The following is a 14,312-nucleotide window of genomic DNA, read 5'->3' as shown; positions in this document are numbered from 1 at the left end:
CTATAAAATACATCCAGAAATTGATGGCAGAGAATAAACCTTAATGGCTTACCTCGCATATCCTGAATTTTACACAGGAGTTGTAAATATCCATTTGTACAGATATATAGTATACAATTTAAGTTCAGCAGGCTATACTTAAGGATTTAAATAATAAAATATTAGTAACCTCTAATAAGAATTTTCCATATTTTTGCCAGTAAGATTGTTCTCTTACCTGTAGTTTGGAAAATTTCATTCATCAAAGCTTCATTCACTGATAAAGAGTTAAGATTTCCGATATGACACCAACTTTGATATATTGCTTGAAGTAGAAGTGTCTGTGCCCTTGTAGCTTGAATTGTAAGATTTGGAAGTTCAAATATACCTTCAGTTATAGCAATCTGAGATCTTTCAGTCCTGCATAAGAAAAAAGAAAGAATAACAATATAGTAGACATTCAAAATATTTAAATTAAATCAAATGCATATGCAATTCCACATTAAATTTCACAATTGAAAAAACCTTACAATACAAAAATACAAAATAAAAAAAAAGATACAAAATAAAATAATGTCCATACATTGATTTTATATATATATACACACACACACACACTCTGTTCAATCATAGTCTTTCAATCTAGACAATCTTCAGAAAGAATAATCAAAACAATACTAGTTAACAAGAAAATTTACTGCCAATTCTGCATTGTTCTAAATGTCTTGTTATCTATTAACTCACTGAATCAAATATCATAGAACTATTATGTAAAAATATAAAAATTTAAATCCAGGGATTCTAATCCAGAGCCCTCTATCCTATACTTCCTCACCAACTATTTATGAAATATTTACATTATATCCAGGTTCCTACTTGCCAGTAACAGAAAATTTTTTTTTAATTTCTGCCCTGGAATATCAAATTCACTGATTCCTTATTTGTCTGTTTCTTTTTTTGAATGAAGTACCTTATATAATTAAATTTTCCAAATAGCAAAGCTTCAAAATAAGAAAATAATATGTCTGTGAACAAGATGATAGTTAATGAAATATGCAAGATAAAGTGGAAAAAAGAAAAACTAAGAGAAAGAAAAAAACTGGAATACTACTATAGACTGTCATCCTACTCTCTTCACAACCCTATAAACCTCTACCCTTTATCATTCTGCCAACAATATCCACAGAGTATTGAGCATCTCTTATATAAAACCTCAGAACCCCAAAAAAATAAAAATAAAAAAAAAAATAAAAAAAAAAAATAAAACCTCAGAACCCAATCAATCCTCTTATTCCAGCCACTGCTATGAAGACCAATTAATACAGATTTTCACAGGTATTGCTTAAGACAATTGGATGGTAAGAGACTCCAATTGGCATTATTTTGTATTCATGTATGGAGAGCCTGAAAATGTAGGAATAAATGCTTTCTCCCCTCTTATTTCCCTGACAATTTTGAAATGCATTTCATAGTTCTCTTCAGAAGGTTCCAGGAAATTGAGGATCAAAGAAGAAAAAGGACTCAAACAATTGCAAAGACCTTTAATGAGCTTTGGGACAATGTCAGGAAACCTCAAACAGGTATAATTGGGAGTCCCAAAGTAGAGGAGATAATTGAGAGAAGTGAAACAGAAAAATATTTAAGGCAATAATGGTCAATATTTTCTGAATTTAAACAATAAACCAAAAAATCTTAGTAATTCAACCAACCCCAAGCATGAAAGACTTAAAACTCATACCAGACACATTATAATCAAATTGCTGAAAACCAATGTTAAAGAGAAAACAATCTTTTTTTAAAGATTGATTGATTGATTTCAGAGAAAGAGAGTGAGCAAGCCAGCACAAGCAGGGGAAGGAATAGAGGAAGAGGAAGAGAGAAAATCTTCATTCTCCACAGAGTGCAGAGCCTGACGCATGGCTCAATCCCAGGACTCCAAGATCATGACCAAGAGTCAGCCACTTAACAGGTTAACTCTAGATTCACCCAGGTGCCCTTAGAGAGAAAACAATCTTAAAGGCAGGCAGGGAGTACAAAAACAGGTCAAAACAAAGAAACAAATTGAAACTCATTTTACAACCAGCATTATTACCCAGATACCAAAACCAAAGACACTACAAAAAAGAAAACTTTCTTATCAATAGACCTAATAACCATGATGCAGAAGTCTTCAAAAGAATATAAGCAAACCAAATTCAACAATACATTAAAAGGATCATATACCATGACCAAATAGGATTCTCTCCAGGGATGCCAAGATGGTTGAAAACCAACAAATCAACCAACATGATACACCATATTAATAAAGTTAAGGATAAAAATCACATGATCAACTCAATATATGCAGAAAAAGGTAACAAAATTCAACATCCATTTATGGTAAAAACACTGAAAAAAGTGGATATATAGGAAACACTTTTACATAACAAAGCCCACATATATGACAATCCCACAGCTAACTTCACCACAATGGTGAGAAGTTAACAGCTTTTCTTCTAAGATCAGAACAAGACAAGGGTACAAATTTTTTTGGTATGTTAGAAGTAAAACTGTCACTATTTGCAGATGATATGATACTATAATATAGAAAATCCTGACAAATGCATCACAAAAATTTTTTAAATAAATGAATTGAGGGCAGCCCCGGTGGCACAGTGGTTTAGCGCCGCCTGCAGCCCGGGTTGTGATCCTAGAGACCCGGGATCGAGTCCCATGTCAGGCTCCCTGCGTGGAGCCTGCTTCTCCTTCTGCCTGTGTCTCTGCCTTCCTCATACTCTCTCTCTCTCTCTCTGTCTCTATGAATAAATAAATTTTAAAAATCTTTAAAATAATAAATAAAATAAAATAAAATAAATTGACTAAAGCTGCAGATTACAAAATTAATACACTGGAAATCTGTTGCATTTCTGTAAACTAATAATGAACAGAAAGAGAAACTGCATCAAAAATAATACCTAAGAATAAATTTAACCAAAGAAGTAAAAACTATACTCTAAAAACCCTAAGATACTGATGAAAGAAATAAAAAATGACAGAAATTAATAGAAATATATGTGCCATGCCAATGGAAGAATTTTGTTAATATACACTGTTAGCATACATAAATTACATACTGTTGTACCTTTGAAGGATTAATATTGTTAAAAAATCCATACTAGGACCCCTAAGTGACTCAGCAGTTGAGCGCCTGATCAGCCTAGGGTGTGATTCTAGAGTCCCACGATAGAGTGCCACATCCGGCTCCCTGCATGGAGCCTGCTTCTCTCTCTGCCTATGTCTCTGCCTCTCTCTTTCTGTGTCTCTCATGAATAAATAAATAAAATCTTAAAAAAAAAGTCTATACCACCCAAAGCAGTCTACATATTCAGTGCAATCCCTATTAAAATACCAATGGTATTTTTCACAGACTTAAAATTAATAATCCTAAAATTTATATGGAACCACTAAAAACCAAACGACAAGCATTGTTGAGAAAAAAAGAACAAAGGTATAGATAGTACATTCCCTGACTTTATACTACAAAGTTACAGTAATCAAAACAGTATAGTACTAACACAAAAATAGACACACAGATCAATGGAACAGAGTAGAAAACCCAGAAATGAAACCACAACTAATGGTCAATCTTCAATAAAGCAGGAAAGAAAATCCAATGGAAAAAAGGTGGTCTTTTCAATAAATGTTGTTGGCAAAATTGGACAGCTACATGAAAAAGAGTAAGACTGAACCACCTGGTTACACCATACCAAAAAAAAATTCAAAATGGGTTAAAGATCTAAATGTGAGACCTGAAACCATAAAAACCAAACAGGAAAATATATGTAAGGGGTGCCTGAGTGGCTCAGTTGGTTAGCACTGATGCTTAATTTCAGCTCAGGCCATAAGATCAAGCCCTATGTGGAGCTGGGCATAGAGCCTGCTTAGGTTCTCTCTCTATCCTCTCCCTCTGCCCTTCCCACCACTCCCACCTTGGATCATGGGTGAACACAGGCTCTCTTGCTTTCTCTAAGGAAAAAAAAAAAAGAGAGAGACAACACAGATGTAACTTCTTTGACACTGGCCATAGAAACATTTTCCTAGATACGTATCCTCTGGCCAGGAAACAAAAGCAAAAATAAACTATTAGGACTAAATTAACATAAAAGGCTGTTGCACAGCAAAGGAAACCATCAACCAATGAATGAGAGAAAATATTTGCAAAGGACAGATCCATAAAAGGGTCAGAATCCAAAATATATAAAGAATGCACACAACCCAGTACCAAAAAAATAAATGATACAATTAAAAAATCAGCAGAGGACATAAATAAACATTTTTCCAAAGAGACATACAGATGGCCAACACACATATTAAAAGGACACTCATCATCAATCATCAGGGAAATGCAAAGCAAAATCACAATGATATACCTTATACCTACTATTAAAATAAATAAATTTTATACATATATATAATAAGTGAACAAGTGTTAGCAAGGATATGGAAGGAAAAAAAAAAAGAACTCTCCTCTACTGTTGATGGAATGTTAAGTGGTACAACCACTATGGAAAACACTATGGAGTTTCTTCAAAAAATTAAAAACAGAACTACAATAAGATCCAGCAATTCCATTCCTGGGTATCTATCCAAAGAATACAACAACACGAATTAGAAAAAATATATGCACCCTCGTGTTCATTCTACCATTATTTACAATAGCCAAAATATGCAACCGAAGTGATCATCAATCGATGAATAAAGATATGATTTTATATATATGTGTGTGTGTGTGTGTGTGTGTATATATATAACACACAGTGGATTACTACTTGGCCATTTAAAAAAAGTAATCTTGCCATTTGTGACAACATGAATGGCACTTCAAGGTGTAATGCCAAGTGAAGTCAGACAGAGATAAATACCATGTAATTTCACAAAAAATGTGGAATCTAAAAACAAAAAACCAAACAAACAAAATAATCCAATTTATATATGAGCAAAGAACTTGAATATATATTTCCCCAAAGTAGATATACAAATTATCAATAAGCAGTTGATAAGATGCTTAACATCACTAAACAAAAGTGCAGAAGTAGATTCCCAAATACAGAGAACAAACTGTTGGTTCCTAGAGTGGGGGCAGGAGCAGGGAAAGAAGGGCTAAATACTTAGGAAGTATCTTAGCCATTTTAAGATAACATTAAACAAAACTTGGGCACCTGGGTGGCTCAGTCAGTTAGCATCTGCCTTCAGCTCAGGTCATGATCCCGGGGTCCTGGGATCAGGTCCCACATCAGGCTCCCTGCATGGAGCCTGCTTCTCCCTCTGCCTATGTCTCTGCCTCTCTTTCTGTGTCTCTCGTGAATAAATAAAATCTTTCTTAAAAAGTGTGTAGATTTTATTAAAAAAAAAAATCTAATTCCAAGCAAAAGTTGAGCTGACCTAGAGGTGAGAGACAGGTAGGTGAGTATTTCTAGAAAGTGATTCAAGCAAATAAACAGTCTATGAAAAGTTCATGAGGCAGAACTGGGCGGGCAAGTCCAGGCAATGGCAAAGAGGCCAATGTTGGTATTGCAGTTTGATAATAACCTAATTCACTAATTCATTGGTTTTCCACCAATCCTACACATAAGAAATATCTGAATAGGCTTTATATAGCCATTGATCTTAAGATTTCATCTAAGCCTGATTCCATAGTTTTCAATGTCCTGAATTTATTTTTATTTTTAAATCTCTAATTTTTCACTCTACTTTCAAAAGTTTTCACATAAGGTACTGGATGAAGGATATGAAATTTTTTTTAAAGATTTTATTTATTTATTCATGAGCAACAGAGAGAGAGAGAGAGGCAGAGACACAGGCAGAGACAGAAGCAGGCTCCCCACAGGGAGCCTGATGTGGGACTTGATCCCAGATCCCGGGATCACACCTTGAGCCAAAGGCAGACACTCAACCACTGAGCCACCTAGGCATCCCCAGGACATGAAATTTTAAAAATCTATGGTTCAATTGTGGATAAATCACTTAATTATGCTTTTAGAAAAAAGAATTACATTAACTTTACTAAGGTTTACTTTCATCCTTAAAAAAACAAGTATAAACAACAACAAACCAAGTATAATAATCCCTTTCTAATCTACTCTGTAAATCAATAACATTTAAGTTTTAATAGACACAAGATTCCTTGCTAAAATCTGAAGAGACTGAAACTGTCAATACATCCAAAGAATTCAGAGTCCACTTGTAGGACAATTAAACCAATAACTACAATTTAACATAATAAATGCTAAAACAATGCTATGCAGACATTCCTATGGGATACACCTAGGAGAAGGCTAAAGGAAAATGTAGGTGTTTAAGCTGAATCCTGAAGTATATGAATCATTCCATTAGAAAAAAGTTTTATTGACTCTTTAAAGAAAAAGAAGAAATCCCAATTCAAAAATGGTCTAAAAACATTAACAGGAATCTTACAGAATATAAAAACAGACATGACCAAATAAACATGAAAAAATTGTAAGCTTCACCAGCAAAAAGAGGAAATTCAAATTAAAAACATAGGACTCGGGATCCCTGGGTGGCACAGCGGTTTGGCGCCTGCCTTTGGCCCGGGGCGCGATCCTGGAGACCCGGGATCGAATCCCACGTCAGGCTCCCGGTGCATGGAGCCTGCTTCTCCCTCTGCCTGTGTCTCTGCCTCTCTGTCTCTCTCTGTGTGACTATCATGAATAAATAAATAAAATCTTTAAAAAAAAAAAATAGGACTCTTTTAACCTGTTAGATAACCAAAATCTCTCTCAGCTTCTAAACTCATCCTCTAGGACTCTATCTGAAAGGAATTTTCATGAATCTGCAATAATACTTACACTATGTGTAATAAACTTTTAACATATTTGCCATAATGTTTTAAAATAGCCTAAACCTGAGACAATCTCATTGTTGAAAAGATATCATGAAATATGGGTAGGTAAAAAGATATATAATTGCATTATAATATGGTCCCATGTAATGGCATCAGGCTCCCTGCATGGAGCCTGCTTCTCCCTCTGCCTGTCTCTCTCTCTCTCTCTCTCAAATAAATAAAAATAAATCTTAAAAAAAAAAAAACTCCCTAAAGAGGAATGGCATTAGCAAAAATAGCAGAGTATGGTACACTAGTCTATCTCTCCACAAAAGCCATAAAAATCTGGCAAAAACTCTTAAGAGCTAACTTTTTTCAGAACTCTGGAAATGAACCAAAAGTCTGCAGCAAACAGAGAACACTTCTTAAAAAAAAAAACAACTGAAGTTCAATCTCAGTAAGATCAGTGAGTTTTGTGGTTTTTACTTACCCATGCTGAATCCCCTACCCTTCAGTCTAGCAGTGGCATTTATTTAAGAAGCCCAAATTCCCAGTATAAGCAAGTGATAAAGAAGAAAAAACAGACCTTATTCACAAGGAATTGTGGTTTTTGCTTTGAACTGTCTGGTGGCTACCTAAAGAATCAATTCAATAAGCTTACTTTATCTCTTTTCATTCAGAACTCTCCCAATACTAAAAAACAAAAACAAAAACAAAACTACCCAGGAGCATATGTAGAAAACACAAGCAAATGACTGCATTAATCTTTGCTTCTTGGGACAATGGATAAGGGGCAAAAAAATAAATCTATTGTCTTTCTGGGAATACAGAAGGCCATACACACACAACAAAGACCAGAGAAAGGCCTTGAGCTCTCCTCTCCCAATGACTTTCAGAGTCTGCGCAAGAAAAGAAGGCAGAATTGTCAACTGCCTGGTTGACATTTGAAGACATTCCCAATCAGAAATCACAGAGGTCACATGGCAGAGTATGAGACACTCACAGTACAAAAAGAACTGTCAATCAATTGTAATTCCAGCAAAACTATCCTTGAAAAATTAAGAAGTCTCAAGAAAATAAATTCCAGGGCCAGAAGGCTTTACTGATGAATTCTACCAAACTTTTAAAGAACAAAGTAGTAGTACTTTTCAAACTCATGAAAAAACAGCAGAGGAGGGAACCTTCCCAATTTCTTCTGTAAGGCCAGTATTACCCTGATAACAAAGGTAGACATAAGACAAGAAAATAATACACCAATATCCCTTGTGAGCACAAACAGAAAAATCCTCAGTAAATACTAACATATCAGAAGAAATTAAAACATTATGCAATGTGACAACTAGTATTTTTTCCAGAAATGAAAAAGTTGCTCAACATAAAAACAAAATCAATCAATGCAATACACCATATTTGCAAAAGGAGGAAAAAACATACATCTCAACTGACACAGAAAAAGCATTTGACAAATATCCAATAGTCTTGCATGATTTAAACACTCAACAGACTAAGAATGAAGACAAACTCCTCAATATGATACAGGACATCTATGAAAAACATACAATTAACATCTTACGTAAGTAATGAAATACTGAAAGCTTTCTCTCAAAGATCAGGAAACAAGAAACAATCTGTTTTTGCCATTTTATTCAATACTGTAGCATAGGTTCCAGCCAAGAAATCAGGCAAGAAAAATAAGTAAAAAGGCATTCAAAGTATAAAGGTTTGCCAGGGTGGCTCAGTCGGTTAAGCATCTGCCTTCAGCTCAGATCATGATCCTGGGGTCCTGGGATGCAGCCCCACATCAGGCCCCCTACTCAGGGGGGAGTCTCCTTCTCCCTTTCCCTCTGCTCTTCCCTCCCCACTTGTACGCTCTCTCACACTCTCTCCCTCTCAAATAAATACATAAAATCTAAAAAAAAGAAAAGTGTAAGGAAGAAGTAAAACTACAACTTACTGATGACATCTTTTTTGGAAATCACAAAGAAACCATACACATACACACACATACACACATACATACACACATATACACACACCTGGTTAAAGCTAATAAATTCAACTAAGTTCTAAGATATGAGGTAATTACACAAAAATTAGTTATTTACACTTACAATGACAACCTGAAAAAGAAATATAGAAAACAATTCCATTTATAATAGCAACAAAAAAAATAAAATACTTAGGAATAACTTAACAAAGAAGTACAAGACCTTTGCACTGAAAACAAAGCAGAAATTAAAGAAGGGATCTAAATAAATGGTAAGATATCCCATGTTTATGGATCAAAAAATTTAATATTACTAAAATAGCAACAGTACTCCCAAACTGATGTATAGATTCAATTCAATCCCTATCAAAATTCCAGAGTTCTATTTTGGTTTGTTTTTGTTTTGTTTTGTTTTGTTTTGTTTGGGGGGGAGGGTTGTTCTGTTTTGTTTTGTTTTTTTAAGATTTTATTTATTTATTCATGAGAGACACAGAGAGAGAGGCAGAGACATAGGCAGAGGGAGAAGCAGGCTCCATGCAGGGAGCCTGATACGGAACTCGATCCTGGGACTCCAGGATCACGACCTGAGCCAAAAGCAGGTGCTAAACCGCTAAGCCACCCAGGCGTCCCAGGTGTCTATTTTGAATAAATGGATAAACTAATCCTAAAATTCATATTGACTTTCAAAGAACACTGAATAGTCCAAACAATCTTGAAAAAGAGCAAAGGTGACCTACACTTCCCAATTTAAAAACTTAGTACAAAACAGTGTCATACTGGCAATAAGGATAGACATATAAATCAGTGACCTAGAACTTACAGTCCAGAAATAAAACCCCTTATCTATGTCTAACATATCTGTGATAAGGGTGTCAAGACAAATAAGAGCAGAATGAATACTCTTTTAAGTTTAGTTGATATACAATTTACATTAGTTTCAGGTGTATAACAAACATCATGATTTGATAATTCTACACATTACTCAATGCTCATTTCAGTAATTATAATCATCATCTGTCACTAGGGAATGAATAATCTCTTGAAACAACTGGATATTCAAATATGAAGTTGGACGGACCCCTGCCTTACACTATACATTAAAATTAACTCAAAATTGATCAAAAAACTAAAACTACAAACTCTTAATAAGAAACATAGCTATATATCTTCATGATCTTAGATTAAAAAATTTCATTAATATTGTACCAAAAGGATAAGATAAATTGGATTTCATAAAAATTTTAAAAATTTTGTGTATCACAGGCTATTATCCATAAAGTGAAAAGATAATAAACTAGAAGAAAATATTTGTAAATCACATATGTAAAAGAGTCTAATGCCCAGAATATATAAAGAACTCCCACAATTCAGGGCACCTGGGTGGCTCATTTGGTTAAATGTCTGCCTTCAGCTCAGGTCATGATCCTAGAAATTGAGACTGGGATTGAGCCCTGTGTCAGAATCCCTGCTCAGTGGGGAGTCTGCTTCTCTTCTTTCTCTTCCTCTCCCTCTGCTCCTCCCTTCACTCATGTTCTCTCCATATTAAATAAAATCTTAAAAAAAAAAAGGGGGGGTGGTGATTGGGGGAATTCTCACAACTCAACATAAAGATAGCTCAATTCAAAAATGAACTAGAACACGAACAGGCATTTCTCCAAAGAAGATACACAAATAGCCAATATGCACATTAAAAGACATTCAACATCATTTGGGAAACAATTATCAAAGCTGCCACTTCACACCCACTAGGATGGCTATAATAAAAGGAAAAAAAAAAAAAGAAGAGAAAATAACAAGTGTTGGCAAGAATGGAGAAGAATTATTATAACCAAAACACAATGGACATAGGAATGTACAACACAAAAACCACTGTGCAAAACAATCTGGCAGTTCATCAACAAAGTAAATATAGAGTTACTATATGACCCAGAAATTCTATTGCTACATATATACCCAAGAGAATTGAAATCATGTTCATATAAAAACTCATACATGCATGTTCATAGCAGCATTATTCTCAAAAGCTCAAATGTGGAACAACCCAATCCAACAATCAAACTGAGACACAGATAAACAAAATCTGATATATACCCATACAAAAAATTATTATTTGGCCAATATAAGGAATGGCGTAGCAATAAATACAACATGGATGAACCCTGAAAGCATGCTAAATGAGAAAAGTCAGGCAGAAAATACCACATATGATTCTGTTCATATGAAATGCCCAAAATCATGGAGACAGGGTCTCTTTTTTATGTAATTCTGAAAAGTTCTGGAATCAGATAGTGACAATGACTGTAAAATGGTGTGAAAATACTAAAAACCAAAGAACTGTATAATTTAAAATGGTGAATGTCATTATCACGTGGGTTTTATCTCATTAAAACAAAAAAATCTCCCTCAAGTAATCAGAACTCTGTTTCTAGGAACAGTAGTCTAAGTAAATATTGCTTTCTCTCACTCAAAAATATCAAGACAACAAAATGCAAACCATCCAAGTTTCTTAATTAGCATGTTAGGCAATATAAACATATAGTTGCACATTAATAAGACACATATCACCTTGTCCATACAATTTTCAAAATGTAATAGCAATGTATGGCTCTACCTAGATTTACCCTTCAATTCATAATCCTGGTCACATTCTGCCATAAAGCCAAAGGACTGAAATGAACAGACCAAGAAACAAATATGCACTGAATAAAAGAGTCTATAAACCAAACAGGTAAAATAGTAGACATTAAAAGAGATAGAAGGAAAAACAAAAAGGACCCAATTTACAAATTTATATCACTGTTGTTCCTTTTGCTTTCCTAGCATTGCAATCATTTTGTTATTTATTGAAATAAAAATAATCACTTAAAAATGGAGAGGTACTTCTCTCTATACTATGTTCTCAAAATTCCTAACCAAAAAAATTTACTAGTAATGAGAGTAAGAAAAAAACATATCAAATACCTACAATATAAAAATGTACATTTTTTATTGGAGTTCAATTTGCCAACATATAGCATAACACCCAGTGCTCATCCCATCAAGTGCCCCCATCAGTGCCCGTCACCCAGTCACGCCCACCCCCCTGCAAATGTACACTTAAACTACCTACTCCAGGGATCCTGGGTGGCTTAGTGGTTGAGCGTCTGCCTTTGGCTCAGGTGGTGATCCTAGGGTCTGGGGATTGAGTCCTGAATCGGGCTCCGTGCAAGGAGCCTGCTTCTCCCTCTGTCCATGTCTCTGCCTCTCTCTCTCTCATGAATAAATAAATAAAATCTTAAAAACAAACAAACTAGCTACTGCAGGGGTATTTGGTGGCTCCGTCGGTTAAGCATCTGCCTTTAGCTCATGTCATAATCTTAGAGTCCTGGGACCCTAAGGTCCTTTTTTGGGCTCCCTGCTTGGCAGGGAATGTGTTTCTCCCTCTCCCTCTGCTCACATTCCCCCCCGCTCTCTCTCAGATAAATAAGAACTTTTAAATAAATAAACAAACTAGCTACTCTATCTTCAGTTAGACACTCTACAGAAAGTCCTATGGTGTATGTAGCAAAAACCGTGTTCTTATAACTATAGCAATAAATATTTATAAGGCAAAATTAAAGGTGGTTTTTTTAATTTTTTTAATTTTTATTTATTTATGATAGTCACAGAGAGAGAGAGAGAGAGGCAGAGACACAGGCAGAGGGAGAAGCAGGCTCCATGCACCAGGAGCCCGATGTGGGATTTGATCCCAGGTCTCCAGGATCACGCCCTGGGCCAAAGGCAGGCGCCAAACCGCTGCGCCACCCAGGGATCCCGGTGGTATTTTTTTTTTTTTTACAAGTGAGCCTTTACTGTTTCATAACAAATTAAGCTACTGTATATGGTACTCTAACTTTCAAGCCATCATATGTTACATAAAATGGTTCCCAAATCGGTAACATAGACTTGAATAAAAAAACTTAAACATATGCAAATTCAAAAAGATTAATTGATTCTACATTTAATAATGCCCAAGAGTAGGGGGCAATTCTCTCCTTCAGAGTCAATTTAATTTAATATCAAAGAAAATAAATTTCTTTCTACAAAAGCCAGAATTAAAAAACAAACAAATCATATCATACACGTAGACAAGTTTTTGTGGTTTTACTTTCCGGCTATAGCAGACCACAAATAAAAGTATATTTTATTATGCTTCTGTTAGTACTCCAATAGCATTTGAACTAAAATAAAATATTTAAAAATAATTTGGCAAAAGATGGTACGCTATACAATGTATCTGTTAGCATAACAGAATCAAAGAAGAGGTTTCATTCACTTTTGTTTTGATCAATTTTGAACTATTTCTAATAGGTTAGCAAATATAAAAAAATAAATACCCATGCAACCATTCATTACACCCAATTCATCTAACCATAATATACCTTATTTGCTTCAAAAATTTCTTAACAATAGTTTTTATAACTTTATTTATGCTATTTTGGAGTCTCATTAAAATATAGTCAATTTGTATAATAAAATAAAATTTTCCTTGCAGTTTATGCCACCATATTTAATTTCTTTAAAAAATAAACAATTCAATCAAGTTTATATGAAAAATAACAATTTCTGGAATTTTTTTTTTTTTTAAGAAATCACTAAACCCACTTTTTAACACTTAAGTTGGTGAAAATAAAATTATTTAACAAATGCCTACTTCACATATTGGAGAAGTCCTAGTCTGAACATATATGTTCACTTTACAAAATAGGTTTAGAAACTATCAATTCAAACATTACTCTCTAGGGAAAAATAAATCCAAATATAACTAGTGGAATAAACAACTCATTAAAACTCAACTTGGACAAACTCCAGGATAAATTTAAGGAAACAGAAACACGTAGGTCTTGATTCTGTAGTAGCAAAAACTGAAAATGAATATACTCTAATTAATGAATACTTTTTAAAAGACTGCCTATACCATCTACTGACAAATTATAATACAGAGCTGATGAAATTTCTGGATCAGCCTGGCATTTCTTTAAAGAAATTTCTTCCTTTAAAATTTTAAATAAAGAATGTGGAAATAGTTTTCACTGTTCAATGCAAAGGAATTAACTTAAACAATCCGTTCTCATGTGCATAGGCAAAATTTTTGCCATACATACACTTGAGGAACAGCCATCCATTCTCTTAAAAATCAACACACCTCAAAGCAATTGAAAGAATATCCTCAGCAACAGCTGGATCTGAAGATTTATATAGAGTCCCCAAATGCAAAGTTTGAACTTACAAACTGGTTCCAAAAATGTATTTTTGTTATTATTCATATCCTGTACAGTAAAATAAGATTAGATCATTTTTTCCAAAACAAAATGAGTACAAAGCTTCACTAACTCAACTTAGAAATAAAGCAGTTTAAAAAGCTAAGAAATTTGTATTTAGTTCTGTATACAATGACTATTTACCTTACACATCAATACTCTATGAAAAGAAAAAAATGGTTTTAATTAAATAATAAATAATCCTACTCCACCTGATTCATAACTATTTATTATAAGTTAGCATACA

General features: G+C 34.2%; 1 protein-coding gene across 22 annotated transcripts in view; it reads right to left on the bottom strand.

The window, feature by feature from the left end:
• The window catches only part of VPS13B (vacuolar protein sorting 13 homolog B), a 733,948-nt gene that overhangs the window by 601,418 nt on the left and 118,218 nt on the right, over positions 1-14,312 (bottom strand). For all 22 annotated transcript variants that reach the window (XR_012006520.1, XR_012006521.1, XM_072773981.1 and 19 more), the window contains one exon: positions 218-399. Coding sequence is in view for 20 of the 22 variants with exons in the window: in XM_072773981.1 (XP_072630082.1) it covers positions 218-399 (182 nt within the window). In the remaining 2 variants the exon portion in view is untranslated. The remainder of the gene's footprint in view (positions 1-217; positions 400-14,312) is intronic.

Source organism: Canis lupus, chromosome 14 (assembly GCF_048164855.1).
Source record: "Canis lupus baileyi chromosome 14, mCanLup2.hap1, whole genome shotgun sequence".
NCBI lineage: Eukaryota > Metazoa > Chordata > Mammalia > Carnivora > Canidae > Canis > Canis lupus.
Note: the sequence above shows the minus strand (reverse complement) of the source record. Positions and strands in the feature narration are given on the sequence as shown.